This window comes from Lucilia cuprina, chromosome 5, assembly GCF_022045245.1.
Source record: "Lucilia cuprina isolate Lc7/37 chromosome 5, ASM2204524v1, whole genome shotgun sequence".
Classification (NCBI taxonomy): domain Eukaryota; kingdom Metazoa; phylum Arthropoda; class Insecta; order Diptera; family Calliphoridae; genus Lucilia; species Lucilia cuprina.
Genome location: NC_060953.1, coordinates 66,757,886 through 66,775,655, shown reverse-complemented (window position 1 = coordinate 66,775,655; position 17,770 = coordinate 66,757,886). Strand labels below are relative to the sequence as shown.

Here is a 17,770-nt window from a genome sequence, read left to right as displayed (position 1 = left end):
ACTAATGACTAGATTGTCGCTGTAATATATTTATGTTAGCAATCGTCCCACCGGCCATTACAGAAGTTTCACAATTTGCACAGAAATTTAGACAATTTTTCGTCAGTAGTTATGTGGTTGTAATTCTAATCAAATTGTAACGCTCATGCTGAGAAATCGAATACAGCAAGTAAGTAACCCAATAAACATGATATGTGAGCAAAGCGTAAACAAGAAGAGGGTGTTTAAATAAAAAATATATATATAACAAACGATCATAAACAATACTGCTGCCGTTAAAGCAGTTATTTTGCTGCCAGTCGTATGAGTAGTAGTTACTGGCTGGATTTGTTTTCAAACCGTATTCGTGGAGTAACAGACATTTGGGGTTTTAGTCGTTTGCAGAGACTCAAAAGCTTTAGACGGTTTGCAAGTGTTACAAGCTGCAAAATTTAATAAAAATAATAATAAAAAAACGCTAAAATACAAACCTACCTACCAATAACAAATAAAACATAAATACAGTTTCAAACACGATATTGCCAAAAAGGAAAACAATAAAAAAGAATTACTGGTTTATGAGAAACTACAACAAGTTATATAAAAAAAAGAAAAAAACTAGATAGAAAACAATAGATTTCTAGTGAGAAAGTTCGATAGAAAAGTGTATTTATTGAAGTAATTTAAGAAACTTGAAATTAAGCAGCAGGTAAATATTAAAAATATATAAAATGACCCTTAAAAAAATCTTGTTAAATTTGCTTAAACATCACTCACTGACTTGCATAAATACTTTCAATTATATCAAATTCCATGATTTTCAAAAAAAAATTTAATCTAATTCAACTATAATTATTATTGTGCTATTGTTGTTGTTGCCATTGTACTTTCTACACAATACAAACAAATATTTATATTAGCTAATTGCCAATAAAATACTTATTAACTAAGAAGTATAAAATGAAATACAAAAAATATAAGAAAACACTGATTAATTCTCATACAAATAAAGATACAACAGAATTACTATTGTGTGACATAAAGATAAAATATATTTTTTTGTTGTTTGTTAATTGGCACATGAGGAAATATACAAAAAAATTTTATTAATCGAGATTAAGATTTTCATTACTAATTACGCTGGTATTAGATTTTCTTAATAGCACATATTTGTGTTTTTTCAAAATTTCTCTAAATTGCACTCAAAAGATTATAAAAATTCGAAAAAAAAAACAAAAAACTTCACAATACTAACTACATCATAATAAATTTATATACTTTTACGATTAGTTAAATAAGTACTTCACAAATTATTTAATATGGACATTTTTAAGTATTTAGATAATTAACAACTACTAAAAACAAAATATTTGTGTTTGCAGTCAAACAATTTTTTTTGCCATATAAATACAACTTTCATTTATTACTTTTGTTTATTAGCCCTGTCATAAATTGTACTTTTATTAAGTTCTTCCGTTGTGTTTTAAAAAGTTTGCGGAAAAAATTCCTCTGCAAATAAATAATTTTGATTTTTGTGGTTTTAATTTCACACAACGATTCAATTAATATCTATTAAATAGTACGATAAGAAAGAATAGTTTACACGTTTTGTGTAGTTTTATAGTTTGATTTAGTGTGATCTGTCCATGCAAACTTAACATAAGTTTTAAGCTCGCAGCATACCTGTTGGATTTATACGTGAGCTTTTCAAAAATTTTTAAACGAAATTCCTTCTGGCTTACACAAGTATGTATATGTATATTAATTGTTATAAGTTTTTAACTATTTAATAATAAAAAAAATATAACAGTTAGTAATATCGGTTTTAATAGTGCTCGGTTTTGTTTGGAAATAAGATCATTTTAAATGATACATAAGAAGTAATGAAGAGAAATCAGTTTCAATCTAAACAAGTGAAAATGTATAGTCGATCATGGAACCCGAAATATTTTAACAATTTGTGGACAAAGAAGAGAAGATATAGGGGTACATATGATATAGATATAGATCTTCAAGTCATTTTCTAAAGAGTACTTTGTATGGGAGCTAGGGTAAAAAGTCGGCAGCATAGTTTAGACTTATATAAAACGAATATTTATCATAATTATGGGTTGTATGGGGACTAGGTGAAATAATGAACCTTTGGTTGAAAGAAACGTTTATGAAATTATCTTTAAATGGCGACCTGTAATTTGATAACAAAGTTTTTATGGACGGACGAACATAGCTAAATCGATGTAGAAAATGATTCTGAGACTTTGAGATTGGCAAATATTTTAGTGCGTTACAAATATCAGCACAATGGTGTAATCAATGAAAATATTTAGCTTTTTTCATAAAATACATTAAAACTTCTAGTTGCCTGGTATGTGGGGTTAGAACAATTTCGTTTAGAATAGTTTAACTACCACAGGATTCAAAAAGGAGTCAATTGATCACCAAAAAGCTTCTCTATGTCTTATATCTGTGAAATAAATCCAAAGAATCACATACAGAACTAAAGTAACTATCATTGTAAGATAACACGAATATAAACGTTTTCTCAGACATGCATCATAACAGGATATATTTAGATCAGTTAAAGAATCTGTAAAATTAAATGTTTAAATTACATAGTGATGTTCTCGATAGGCCTTTTAATCGGTACTTTACGAATTTCGTTTAATTTAGATATAAACTTTATCGTGTCAGTAATATAAAGCGAACTTTCGGCCAATTATGGACCAAATTCTATAGAATTTTGAAGAAAATAATTTTTTTTAGAACAAAAATAGTTTTGTAGGGACAAGGACCGATTCTCATACAAGTTGGAAAAGAGTATTATGTTTATAAAATATATATAAAAATTTAGGTTAACATCGTTTTCAAAAGGAGACATTATATAGGGATTGGGTCATACAAAGTCAGCTTTTTGCAAAATGTCATCACTTGAACTCTCCTTTAAAAGAATTATTTTTTTTTTTAGTTTATAAACCAATTTTCTGTAAAAGAGGTTATACGAGGTCAGGACCGAGAGAACTTTTTTCATATTAAATTTTGTGGCAAATTTTACACATTTTCGTCACTATTTCTTTTCCGTGCTATATTGTGCTTTCAACAGTCGGACGGTTAACTAAATTACAGACATATCTATACTGTCTTAGAATCTAATAAAAACTAGAATTATCTTTATGGGTTCATAACCAATTGGGGAACTCATGCAAAACCTTTAGTTTCTATCGGGAATTATAGCTGATGCCATGCCGATCTAATCAAATTTATATATTTCTACTTCACATTTTTTCAATATTGAATTCATAAGTCCAATATATATATGTACTTTTGTTACAAAAATTACTCTCGTTTTCTCTCTCTCTCTTTCTCACTTTTTATTTAATGAAAGACAATTTGTCATTCATGCCAGTATTTCTACAATGAGTCAATACTTCCGAAAAACACAGTGATTTCCATTTACGTTTACGTTTTGTAAACGAGGTTGAAAACTTTAGTGTTGCCTTTGAAAGCAAGAGGGGGGAAACTGGAAAAACAAAAGAAAGCCTTTTTCTGTCTCTTTGTAATCTATGACGTGACGATTGACTTCCTCGTAAGACAAGCAAACATGTTAAAATAGCTAGCCACGTTAGGACGCTCGTTGTCTAGGGGTAACTCTAAATTGTAGATTAAATAGGGAGTTCGTTACAATTCGATTGAACTGCTGGTGTTTAAAGAGATCGGTAGGGCTCGTAAATATATTAAGCGTTCATTTCAATACTGTTATATTTTCCTAATTAAAATTACGTTTCTAATTAGAAAAGTGTGCCTTACATTTTGTTAATTATCGCATTTATATTTACTTTTATTTAATAACACCGTATAGCAATTATGAATTAAACGTCAAATCTATAGAAACCAGACATTCCAATAGATTAAAAAATACCAAATAACTTGTTTAAGCGATAACTGCACTTGAAAACAACTTCTTCAGTGCATTTATTGATTGATTTTCAGACAAAATATCAACTTTGGAATCGGTCATTGCCAAATTATCAAATAAAAAACAATTGATAATTAACTAAATACGCACGTATTTTGAGTGACATATTAAAAATAATTAAACAAAAAAAAACAAACTTTAACAAACAAAACTTGTTTTTATAAAATAAAAACCATATCGAATCGTTTCCTCTCAAAACACGTGAAAGTGTGCATAATATATAAAAATAATTAAAATACTTTTAGGTACATATTTAGGTATATGTATAAGTATGACTGTATAAGTAACAATGCAATACATTTATAAGTAATAATAGCTCAAGTACTTACCTGTTTAGTTAAGTGTTTTTTTTTTGTTAATGAAGTTGTAGCTTGTTGTTTGTTTTTGATTTTTTTTTTTTGGCAGTTGACAAATAACTCCAACCATAACTTGGTGATGCATTTGATATTTCCATTAAGTCCCGTAATAAAATTCATTAAACAAATACAGCAGGGAAAGACCTTAAATTAACTGCAACGTAACACAGCTGATATTTTAAACAAATTATTGTAAATTAGTTAAATAAATATTAAATGGCAAATAAGTAGATGAATTGCGTGCCAATTTAAAAACAAAAAAATTCTAAAATATTAAAATGAAATATTTTTAAAGCGAAGGTTTTGCAACAGTTAAAACTTACTTTTATAATAATAATATTTAATGATCATTGCATGTTTGTTTCTAAATAAATAATATGTATTTACCTTAATTTCATTATAAATATTTACAGAAATCAAACCGTCTAAACCTATTGTGTTTAAGTTTTATGGAGGAAACTTTTTAACAAGCCGATTTGTAATAAACGACTAGAGGAAATCATGAACGAAGAACCTGTAAAGAATGGAAAAGATAATAATCATCAATTGGAATCATCAACATATGATCCGTAAGTTTAATGCCAAATTTTAAACAATTTTTATTTAAATATAATTCCTTTAAAAAAATTAACGGTTAATAAGTAATTTCAATTAAAGGTGTGTCGGTAAATTGCGCAATTATACAAATATTTGCAATTCTGCTACACTTGCATACAACGAACAATTGCATACACTTACATACAAGTTGTTCTAGTTATTTGCCTTCTTTTCTTTGAGGTTTTTCTATAGGTACTTAAACAAGACTACTTATTACTCATAATCCATTCACTGGCTACTCTACACCATTTGCAATAGAATTTTGATTTCAAAAGTTTCAATATTCTCAAAACCAGTTTTAAAATTCTGTAATATTCCATGAAATCTCTCAAAATATACAAAGCATTTATTCAATTCACAATCGATGTTGTAGTATACTAAGTGTTGTATGTTATTAAATGTTACAATAGCCATAAACTATTGTTGGTAATTTCTACTCTAAAGTTGAATAAATCCAGCAGTAAACAAAAAGTTAATGCATCAGAAAAAAACAGTGATCTCCACTAACGTCTAGCCACCTGGTTGGCTCTTATTCATCTTCCGACACAGATATACTCTTTGTAAACGAGGGTGAAGATAATCGTTACTTTAAAGTCACCTTTGTAAGTCAGAGAGTGGAAACTTAAAAAACCGACTTAAAATCTTGTTGCAGTCCCTTCATGGGGTGACGATTGACTTCGTAGAATATGTATATGTTTAAATATGAAGTTTGGGATGGTTCGACCAAACTGCTGGGAACCTATTGCGTACATTTATCGAAAGTGTAAAAAGATTTAGTGTTGCCAAAGGTTGTTTTCGCAAAATGAATTAAATGGTTACACTGAATATTATGTTAAAGATACAACAAGCACTCTCAAAGTGAACAACCACAAGTTGTTTGCAGGCTTTTTCAACTTAAATTATTTCAAACAAAATTTTTAAAATATTAAAAATAAAATACATTGGAAATGGTGTAGATACAATTTAAAAAAGCTTAAGATTGCAGTCAAGAACTAGGAAATCAGATTTTAAAACGGCCTTCAATTTATACAAAGAAATACATTTGCATCACCTCCATAGTTTTACAGTTATTCACAATTATATTCGGACATTTATTCTAAAAAGCTAAGTTATTATATAGTTATATAAAAAACTACAATAGACCAATTAAGAATTTCTGTTGCTTGCATGTATGTTGTATAGTTTACACCCCCATAAATTTATACAACATAAGAAAAGTATGTAGTTGTAAAGTTGTATGTGTTAACAACTATTATAAAATAATACGACTTACAACTTAAATAATATTCTATGAACTTAAAAACTCATTCAGAAATCATATCTTAAAGTAAACATTTAAAATTTTTTTGTCAAGGACAAAGAAACATATTTTATTTTAAATGGCGCTTTTTTTTGTTAATAAAAACATTATTAATCTAACTAGTATTACTACTTAAACTAGTCAATTGACACTTTAAACATGATTACAATGCTAATCAGTTTAAAAGATCCAATAAATTAGTTAATCAAAATTAAAGTAGTAAATTATAGTAATATAAAAGATAAGAAAGATTTTAATTTCAAAATAAACCAGTAAAGTTCAAAAACTATAAACTTGACGTCATAAGTGGTACTACTTTGGGAAAGAAAATATTTATTAATCTTTAGATTATTTAGGCAAATGTTATTACTATAAATTTATAGTTTTATCACTCACTGTTAATTAAGTGTAAAAAATTCCCCGTTGTTTTTGTTAAATCTAGATAATTTAAAATTATTTTGTAATTTGTTAGTGTTATTTGTTTTACATATTCACAAGTTTAAATGCTCGTATGCCATTTCTCACTGACTGAATTATTTTAAAAAGATAAATATGTTAATAAAAAATTAATTTTAATTAAGTTAACGCTTTAAAATTGGTATTACAAAGTGTAAACTCATTTTGGATAAAAAAATGTATTGTTTTGAAAATAGTGAAGAAATAGCTATCAAAACGCCTTTGGGTAATTTTTTCTAGGACAAATATGTGAAAAGTAACTCTTATTTAAAATAAAACCCTGTATCACTAATATGTCCAACTTTGACCCCTTTAACTTCAGTTCGTTACCGATAGAGCCAAAAGTGTGTCTGGCCTAATATCCAGTAGCTATACTATATGTATGTCTATAAGAATCTAGAATATATTGTGGAAATTTTAGATCTTACAAAAGGGAATCTTTCAAAATGATGTCCGTCAATTTTATTGTAAATTTTCAAAACTCGGATAATAAAAATTGAGAAATTCTCTATAAAAATATAAATTTCTAACTTTTTCTATCTATCTATCTATCTATCTATCTATCTATCTATCTATCTATCTATCTATCTATCTATCTATCTATCTATCTATCTATCTATCTATCTATCTATCTATCTATCTATCTATCTATCTATCTATCTATCTATCTATATATCTATATATCTATATATCTATATATCTATATATCTATATATCTATCTATCTATCTATCTATCTATCTATCTATCTATCTATCTATCTATCTATCTATCTATCTATCTATCTATCTATCTATCTATCTTATATATCTATCCATCTATCTATCTATCTATCTATCTATCTATCTATCTATCTATCTATCTATCTATCTATCTATCAGATTTTAAAACGGCTATCTATCTATTCTTGGTAAATTAAGTTCCAACAAAATATAAGACAAATTTTCCTAAATTGGGCGGAACATTTAATTGTGGTATTAGTGCGATTGCACTTTAACATTTAAAACTCGTAACCATTGTTCTTAGAACAGCTGCTTGAAGTTTTTCATAGTTTAACAAATTTGTATGTGTTTTTTTAAGTTAAAAACATTCACTTTTTTGAACGTTTACTACTTGTATTGTATTTAGTAGTTGGACACAATTAGCAATTGTTATATTAAACAATTTTAGATTTATTATATTATTAAGCTATCAAAATGGTGAGTTTGTTAACACAATATTATTAACGTCACATTCTTATGAGTTTAGTTTATTATCATTAATTTATACCGCAATTGATTTGTTTATTTGAATTGATCTTAACTATTTTTTTTAGCATAATAATTATGCGCAAATATTGTGACAAATCAAGTGATAACATTTGTACTATTTGTACTAATTAGATTATGAAATGCAAATCAAACGTTAAATAATAACCAGGTGTTATTATTTTAAATTGATTTTCGCATATTTTCTTTCTTTCTTTTTTAACAAATTAAAGTATAATTTCTTAGATTTAATATAAAGTTGGGAATAAGACAAGAAAAGAAACATTGCTTTGACTTAATCAATCATGTTAAAACTTTTTACCGCTTACAAATTTTCATGGTCGATGAAATTGCTAAACTAAACGTTAAAGGAATGCGAAAGTTCAAAATTAATATATACAAACTAATGTGGGATTAGGTTGAAATTAACATAGTATCAAACACACACTATAAGACACCAATTATATTTTGAATACATGTAACAATTATCGTTGCTTATTGTGCAAATAAATGGTAATGATTTAATATGCAGAAACCGGTATTTCTGAGAAAGATAGAAAAATTTTATAAAAAGTAATGCTAAGTTGTAAATGAGTTATATTTAATAATATTATAATAGCCCAATTCACGATCTGGTGTATGTTTGCAATTGTATTTATGCAATTGTAAATATTTCCTATTAATTGTGAACGATTTTTCAGCTTTAATTTACAACACTAATTGCAAACACACAAAATACACGGCTTTTTGCTGGCTTTTCGCTTTAAATTCGTTCTTACCTCTATCTCCGGTGGTTCTGGAAGATATAGTATAATCCTATTTATGGCCTTTGGTCCATTTTTGGTTCAATTTCTTATTTTTTATTGCTTTTTTAAATTTTTCGTTTGTTTTTTAAATTGTTTTTATATAAATTTTTTATTTTTTGAGCTGTCAGTTTGTATTGCAAAAGTTGAGTAAATAAAAACTACGTATTTATGTGTAGTATATATTTTATAAAGCGTAGCATGAGTATTTCTGTATATTTTGTTTGTGTAAAGTAAAAATATACTAAACCATTTGCAAATGCAATGATTCAAGACCATTTACACTAGATTGTGAATTGGGCTAATATTTTAATGACAGTTACCTTGTTGAATGATAAAACCTTACTAAAAGTAAAATAATTGATTTAAATGGAGTTAATCACTTTTGAATTTATTAAACATACATATCTGCAATCTGATATGTAATTATTATATCTGCAGTCCTCTTGTAATACTAATTAACTAAATAAAACAATAATTTGTTGGAGTTAGCTTATTTTGACAAATATATGTAAGTCGATTCTGAAAAAATACATGTTTCTTGGAACTCATAATTATTGCAATATTATTTTTAACATTCAGATAAAGTACAACCGTGTTAAAATTAAATTTTTTTATTTATTAAAATATCAGAAAACAAACCTAAAAAGTTAGCTGAGGTTTATACAATTTTTTATTTGCCACTTTTGTTATTAATGGCTAAAATCCAGTTTTTTTTATTTTTATTTATAGAGATTTTAACGGCTTTGTACTCAAGAAACACACTTTTGTTTTATGTTAAAAAGTGAGTTTGATATAGGTTATTTAGAAATAATTAGAATTTTATAGAAATATTAAGTCATTTTTGTTAAAGTCAATAAACTAAAAAAGTTTATGCAAATTACGTCAAACTTTTATTTTGATATTTTTTTTTTAATTTAAGACATAATAAGCTAGTTTAGTTTTATTTTCTGCAACCAGATATCATCGAATAAATAGCAACACTAACATAACATAGCAAAACAACAACCTGTATGCTTTAATCTTTGAAATAAAAATAAACAAAAAATATACGCAAAACTAAAAACAAAAACTTTGCATATTAAATTTGTTTAGACTCGAAAAATAATGTAAGTTGATCTAAAAAAAAAACTATTTCATGAAAATTTTAATATTAAGGAATTTTTAACATAAATTTTCAAAAAATTAATAATTGTTGCTCGATATTCAAAAAAAACAAAATTTAAATAAAATTTTCTTCTGAAATGAAAGATTAATTTAAGAAAAATATAATAATTTTCAAATTAAAGAAGCGATCTTTAATGAAAAATCAATGTCGATTCCTGCTTGATCTTTTAATGTAATAACGATATTTAAAGGATATATAGTTTTTAAGTTAAAGTTAGATTTTTAAATGAAATATCGATATTTATATAAAATAACAATATGAACAATAAATATTATCGATCTTGAAAGAATAGATAGTTTTTAAGTTAAAGGTTAATTTTTAAGTAAGATTTCGATATTTATATAAAATATTGATCTTTAAATGAAAAATTTATCACATAATGGCAGCTGGAAGTTTTTAAAGGAAACCCGAACTTTTTATAGAACATCGATCTTTAAACGAAAGCTAAATTTCAAAATAAAAAAACAATCTTAAGAAATCAATCCAGTACAATCTCGAAATAAAGTGACACACTGACCCATAAACGAATGACCAATCTCGAAATAAAAACACGATCTTAAAAGATCGATTTGAAAATAACATTTCCAAATTTATATGAATAATGATTAACCCCTTAAATGAAAATTTGATCTTTATATAAAATATTGATCTTTAAGTGAAAAATTGTATTTTAACAGAATGATCGATATGTAAATAGAAGTTTCATCTTAAAATGATACATATAGCGATCTTTACATAAAATATTTTTTTTTTTTGTGAAATAATTATATATTTAAAAAAATAACGATCTAAAAAGATCTATGTGTATTTAAAAAATATTAAACATTTAATCTTTAGTAAAAGATTTTCATAACATATTTTTGTCTATTAAATACTGATCACTCTAGTGAATATGAAGATAACAATATTTAAATGAAAACTTGATATTTTAATGAATCTTACAAAAGATTTCTCAAATATTTTTGGTTTATTCTAAAAAAACGATATTTTAGTAAATGATCGTTCTTATTGCCAAAGATATGCACAACTTTCTAGAAAATATCGATATTTTAGAATTTAAATATTTTTCACATTAACCCACTGTGAATCAGTTCAAAGAAACCAGTTTGTTCTATTCAAACACATATTATGCAATATTTTCTATGAGAGTAAAATTCATTCAAGCATTAATAATAGCACAGAGAAACAAATCATTATAAATAAATTTAAATATACAATAAATTTATATATATTTGCTACAACAAAAACAATAATAGAGAATACAACTAAAAAGTGTAAACAAAAAAGTAAAAAAAAAAAAACAACAAAAAATATACATATTAAGTTGTATCTATAGAAAAACGTGTTTTTTTGTTATATTAGTCCGTTTGTCTGTCTGTCTGTCTGACCAGTTGCGATTGTAAAACAGCAACAAGCTGCTGTGGTTATTGTGAAAGCGAAAGTGACTTACAGCTGTTTGATTAAAAGAAACACTGATTAAGTTTAACTGGGTTTTTCATTGGCTAACTGTGCTAGTCTGGTTTAAAAGTCAGTTATTTTTAATTGGGGATGTACTCTTGCAACTACTAATGTGAAAAAATTTGTTGCAACATTGCTTATGACTCTAATGCAAAGTAGCAGATAAAGCTTAGAAGTACGAATTGCTTGATTAGTTGACCTTGTTTTATGCAATTTATTAGCAATAACTTTCTGTAGATTGAAATTTTTGAAAATAACCTTGGGATTGTATATATTTTTGTTTGTTTGTTATTTCAGTAATGAGATTGTTGAAGCAGAACCACTTTCTTGGAGATTTTGGCGAAAACGTCGTTATATAGTCGTCTTGTTGGCATTCTTTGGTTTCTTCAATGTCTATTCTTTGCGTGTCAATTTAAGTGTGGCCATTGTGGCTATGACAGAGAATCGTACTGTGATCGATGAAAATGGCAATGAATCATGGGAACAAGATTTCCCTTGGGATCCTAAGCAGAAGGGTCTGATATTAAGTTCCTTTTTCTATGGTTATATAATGACTCAGTTTATTGGCGGTTTTATAGGAGCTAAAATTGGTGGTAATTTGGTAAGTTGAAATAAATAAATGAAAATTATATTTGTAAAAACTAGGCTTAAAAAATCGGTTGTGAATCCAATATTATCCTTTTGTTATATATCCTTTTGTTTGTCTGTTCAAATGTATTTTATAATTTTGTTAAAAGTTGTAGTTGTGAAGATAACTTGACAAAAACTTTATAAAGATGGGTCCATTATTTACCATGCCTTCCGCCCCTGATTAGGGCTTAAACTAACTTCTACAAATCGGTTGTAACTTCAATATCGGAAACATCTCAGTATATGTCTGTTTGTCCAAATAAACTTTATTATACTTTATAGAAGACAAGATTACAAAAACTTTATGAAGATAAGTCCATTTTTACCATAGCTCCGATATTAGGGACGTAAACAGATAATTACTTTATCACTCATTAATAATTTACGTTAATAATTACGTAGAAATCCGATATAAATGTTTTCTGCAAAATTGTTGATCTATAAAATTTTATATCGGTCCATAATCGTCAAAGATCTCTTAAAGGAGGATCATGGTTCATTCAGTCTAAATTTCATAATTATCAAAATTGTGTTAGAATTTAATGTAATAATTTGAAAGCTCGGTTCAGAATAGAACATAGTCTCCATATTAATCTTATATTTTAAACTTTAATTTAAAACTGAAAAATCTTTTTAAACCGTATTAATATTTCGAATGTAATGTAATATATCCATTGATTTCAGGTTTTCGGTATTGGTATTGGAACGACAGCCATCTTGACACTATTCACACCCATGGCAGCTAAACACAGTTTGGAAATGTTGCTGGCAGTGCGCATTATCGAAGGTATCTTTGAGGTAAGTTTAAACTTAAAAACTCCCATTTTGTTCGTCCTCAAACCAATGTAATATTTTAATACGATTTTAGGGTGTTACCTTCCCCTGTATACATGCTGTATGGTCACGCTGGTCACCACCACTTGAACGTTCTCGCATGGCTTCCATAGCTTTTGCTGGCAACTATGCTGGTACTGTTATTGCCATGCCCTCGTCGGGACTCTTAGCTTCAGCCTACGGCTGGGAAAGTGTATTTTATGTATTTGGTGTTATTGGTTGCATTTGGTTGGTGTTATGGTTGGTTATTGTACGTTCGGGACCCGATAAGGATCGTTTCTGTTCGGAAGATGAACGTAATTATATTCAGAAAACAATTGGTATTACTGGACAACAAAGAATTAAACATCCCTGGAAGGCCATATTTACTTCATTGCCATTCTATGCCATTGCCGTTTCACACTTTTCAGAAAATTGGGGTTTCTATACTTTATTGACTCAATTGCCAACATTCCTTAAAGGTATGGAAATCTTTTAAATTTGTTTCTTTAAATTGAGACTAATTTTGCCTTGCTATTACAGATACCTTAAACTTTAATTTGGATAAAACTGGTTTTCTATCAGCTGTGCCATATCTTACCATGGGTATATTATTGGGTGTTTCAGGCTATTTAGCCGATTGGTTGCAAGTCAAGGGTTATTTGACCACCACACAAGTAAGACGTTACTTCAATTGTGGTGCTTTCTTGGCTCAAACTGTTTTCATGGTACTCACCGCCTATTTATTGGATCCCACTTGGTCCGTGGTGTGTATAACCATAGCTGTAGGTTTGGGAGCTTTTGCCTGGTCTGGTTTTGCGTAAGTCTTTTAATAACATTTATGTTATTTACAAAATGTAACTAATTTTTTTCTTCTACGCAGCGTTAACCACTTGGATATTGCTCCCCAACATGCTAGTGTATTGATGGGCATTGGCAATACATTTGCCACCATACCCGGTATTGTTAGTCCCATGTTGACCGGTTATTTGGTACAAAATCAAACCAGTGAAGAATGGAAGACTGTATTCTTTATTTCTGCTGGTATTTATTTAGTAGGCTGTGTTATCTATTGGATGTGGGCCTCGGGTGAATTACAAGAATGGGCTAAATCACCCGAACAAAAAGCTCTCGAAATGACTAGACAAAAAGCCGTTACCGAGGGTTATGTCAACGAAGCCTTAGAGTGCAAAGATGAAGTTAAAGAAAATCATAGTTAAGTTTAAACATCCACACACACACCAGTAGTTTTAGGTTTTTAAAGAATTTCCTTTTGTAATATATACAAAAAAACGATATATCACACGATAAACAAAAAAGTATTGTAAATAATCATTTTATATATTTTATTATAAGAATATAATTTAAAATAGAATTTATTTGTTTTAAATTCTTAATATAATATTCATTCAACACACTTTTGTTGTTTTTCACACTTCGTCCGCTTTAGAGAGGTCAATACACTGTGCACAAATATTTGCAAGCAAATAATCATTTAGCCATATAATAAAAAGAAAAAATTTTTAAGAAAGAAAAAAATCTCTGCAAATTGCATTCGCAATGTTTTGAATCATCAAAAGAAATAATCAAATCGTAAAAAGAAAGCAGTGAAAAACCAAAAATAATTTCAATTAAATGGGCAGAGGAAAAATGTGTAGGTAGAGATAAACAAAATATAAATTTTTTGTTCAAAATTTGTTTACCATAAAATTTGAAGTGTAATTTTGTGCTAAGGTGGAATTTTAAATGACCCTTTAAACATCATTCTAGAAAGAACTCTTTAAATTAACCCACAAACCGAAGATACATATGTTGTACAATATGGCTTAATTACGATATTGTAATGGGTTTTAAATACGAAAGCATATTTGATTTCGTATGACTGAAATAAATCCAGAATTAAGTTCACAATGGTTAATCCCCAAACCGAGACTATACAAATTTACACATTTCAGTCAGTCAAATCGAGTAAATATAACAAACTTAGAGTGAGATTAAACTAAAACCTAGCAGAAACCCACTGGTCCAAAAGTTCGTTGGAGGAGAGCGATCGTTGAAATGAAAATCAGTTTCGCTTCTTACTATAAATTTCCTACATATGTCAACCAAAATAAGCAGTTTAAGTATTCAGTTCCTAATAACATCATATATTAAATTAGACAGACTACAGACGCGAAAGCTTTATTTCAAAGTCGACATATTGGACTTCCAGATGTCATGCCAAATTTTATAAATAAAGGTATTTTCGTGAATTATAATATAGCCAAAATCGGGTTATTTTCAAATCTTAGGACACAATATCTTGAAATACTGAAATACATTTCAATGATCAATCTATGATTATTCGAATAAATCACAAACATAAAATTATCTATCATTAGCGTATAATCATGATGACAGTTATTACAGGATATCCCGCAGCGAAGTTAAAAATTTTACTTTTTTCGGTTTATCCTTATAATTTTAAACGAGTTTGATTTCTTTTTACAATAATAACAATTGGAAATTCGTTAAAAAATTTAGTGAAATATTTTGCAATAAATTCGTGATTTTAGGTTAATGTGTTTTTTTTTACTTTTAACAATATTTGTTCTTCATACATCATGATACATAAAACCTATTTGCTAATATGAAACTTTGTAAGCAATAAGATCCTCACAAGGACATTTCTCATAGTTCCAATTCACTGTCGGTATCGTATTGTTGTATCATCATATGTTATTAATATTTCGCAGACAAAGTTTTTTGACATAAAAACAATAAAAAATAAAATAGTGAAAACTTACGACATACAACGTTACGGCAGTGATTGTATAATATTTTGAATTCATGGGAATGTAAAAATAACAAACAAAACTTGAATTCAATCCGAAATATTTTACTGCGTTTTTAGCGAATTCACTGTTTTAACCGAAAAATTGTATTATTGGTTTGTGTTGGTAGTACTTTATGGAAAAACTCTAATAAATTTAGCACAAAGTTTTGTTATCAGAATAAAACAATCTAGGCAATCTAGTATTACTGCAATAACTGTCATCATGACTATGCTTTTTAGAAAGATAATTTTATGTAGATTTCCATGTTGTTAAAAAAAAACTTTGGAATTTAATTCCAGTTCTGCAAAATTTCGTAAAAATTTCAAAAAAGTGGCGTAAACATTGTCTGTACAAAAATAATGCAATATCTCAAAAACTAGAGCTAACCGAAAATTGTTATAAAGATAGGAATTAGCTTATTTTATTTAAAAGTCAAGCAAAAATTCGATTTTGTTGACCTGTACATTTTATTAAAATATCCACTCACCCTTTTAAACTCTGTTGTTATTTTGACAATGCATCGTTGATATTTTGAAAACGTATCGTTGTTATTACAACAACGGATTGTTGTTATTTTGCAAATGCATCATTTTGATTTCGACAACGCATCCTTCTGTTTAGAAACACATCGATTTCAAACCGAAATGATACTCCATTTAAATAAATATTAAAATCATGAACGATCGATTTGACAACGTCATATGTAACTTATTATTTTTAGTTGATTAAATAACTATTCGCACATCTTTAGGCAACGGATGTTATTAAATATTTATAAACAATTTGGTGTGGATTTGTCACAAAGCGTGTTTATAATTTAAAACAGGAGCGATGTAAAATATAGAATTTATCAAGGCAATCTGAATATTCGAGAAATGTGCGAAATAGGTTTTCATTAGAAAAATATTTCTATTGTCCTTCATTAAAATTCTTTTCAAATAAAATTAAGTAGAATTTATAGAGATTGTGTTGGTCAATTGACCTAATTATATAAATTCCATTCATAAAATCTAATTCAGTGTGTCACATTTCTTGAAGCAAAAATCCAAATGAAAAAATTAGAATAATAACATATTGAGTTAATAGAAAACAATAAGGGTAGAAACGAATTAAATGAACACTATAGACCCTAAAACCAATAGGGAAATTTTTCGCTGTACTTTATTTAAAAGGCGCAAATTCTGACAAAAGGGGCCACGTGTTCGTTTATTTGTTTATTTACCTTACGTACAAAGTAAAAATAAACAAAAGGTAAATTGTTTACTTTGAATGTTGAAAATGTTTTCAAAAAAAAAAAAAATATTCCAAATATTTAATTTTAACAAGTATTTTCTTAAAACCCACAACAAATTACAAAATAAAATCACATTTTTTTAATTAAAAAAAATATTTTTAAATGAAATATTTTGCGAATCTTGTTCATTTGTTCATTGACTCACTATAGTTTTCATCAAAGGAATTTTTATGAATGTGAAAACATATGGGAATTTACAAAAACAACAAAAAGAAAAACAATAACACTAAAATAATAATAACAACAACCAAAATAAAAACTACAACAGCAAAGAAAACGTCAGCAGCAATTTTCACAACAGCAACAAGAAAAATTTTAATGAAATGAAAAGCATTGCTCTGCGACTGCTCTCCGCTTATTGTAAACACAATATTGGAATTTCTATAATTTTGGCAAAAAGCCAAGAATAATTTTAATTGAAATTAATAGTCAAATTCTTAAGATTCTTAAGGTGTATAAACATATTTTTAAACATTATTTACAGAATGTTCTTTTTTATTTTTTTTTTTTATTTTTTGCGTTTTTCTTTTAATATCTTTATTTTTGGCCAAATCACAAAAGAATATTGACTGGCAGATTGAGTGGGGAAATTAGTGAATGTTTGTTTATAGATTGGGTATGTATTTTTGATTTCAAGTTTTTTTTTCGAGGAATTATAGAATTGTTCATTAATAAAAAATTTAAAATAATTTTTAAGGTGTTATGGTCCTTTTCCAATCTCCTCACGAACTTATTCTAGCCTCATATGAGGATACGCTACTTCCAACTAATAGCGTCAACTTTCATTGTGAACGGACGTGTTATCAAGAGTTCTCTAGAAAATCGCAGTTTTTAGTGGTTTCAAGTGAAGTGTTAAATATAAAAAATTTACCAATAAAACA

At 27.4% G+C, this 17,770-nt stretch overlaps 1 protein-coding gene across 2 annotated transcripts; it reads left to right on the top strand.

Moving 5' to 3' along the window:
- Positions 1 to 350: 350 nt before the first annotated feature.
- Positions 351 to 17,770, top strand: LOC111690705 (sialin). Of its 2 annotated transcripts, XR_006941136.1 has the most exons (8): positions 351 to 688; positions 4,722 to 4,877; positions 11,634 to 11,937; positions 12,651 to 12,764; positions 12,835 to 13,261; positions 13,323 to 13,599; positions 13,663 to 17,505; positions 17,587 to 17,770. XR_006941136.1 is itself a non-coding variant. In XM_023453242.2 (7 exons), the coding sequence occupies exons 2-7, from the start codon at positions 4,810 to 4,812 to the stop codon at positions 13,997 to 13,999; spliced, it is 1,527 nt and encodes a 508-aa protein (XP_023309010.1). In that variant the 5' UTR covers positions 351 to 688; positions 4,722 to 4,809; the 3' UTR covers positions 14,000 to 17,770. The 2 variants fall into 2 exon arrangements, 1 of the variants encoding a protein (XP_023309010.1); XM_023453242.2 differs by having other exon boundaries at positions 13,663 to 17,770.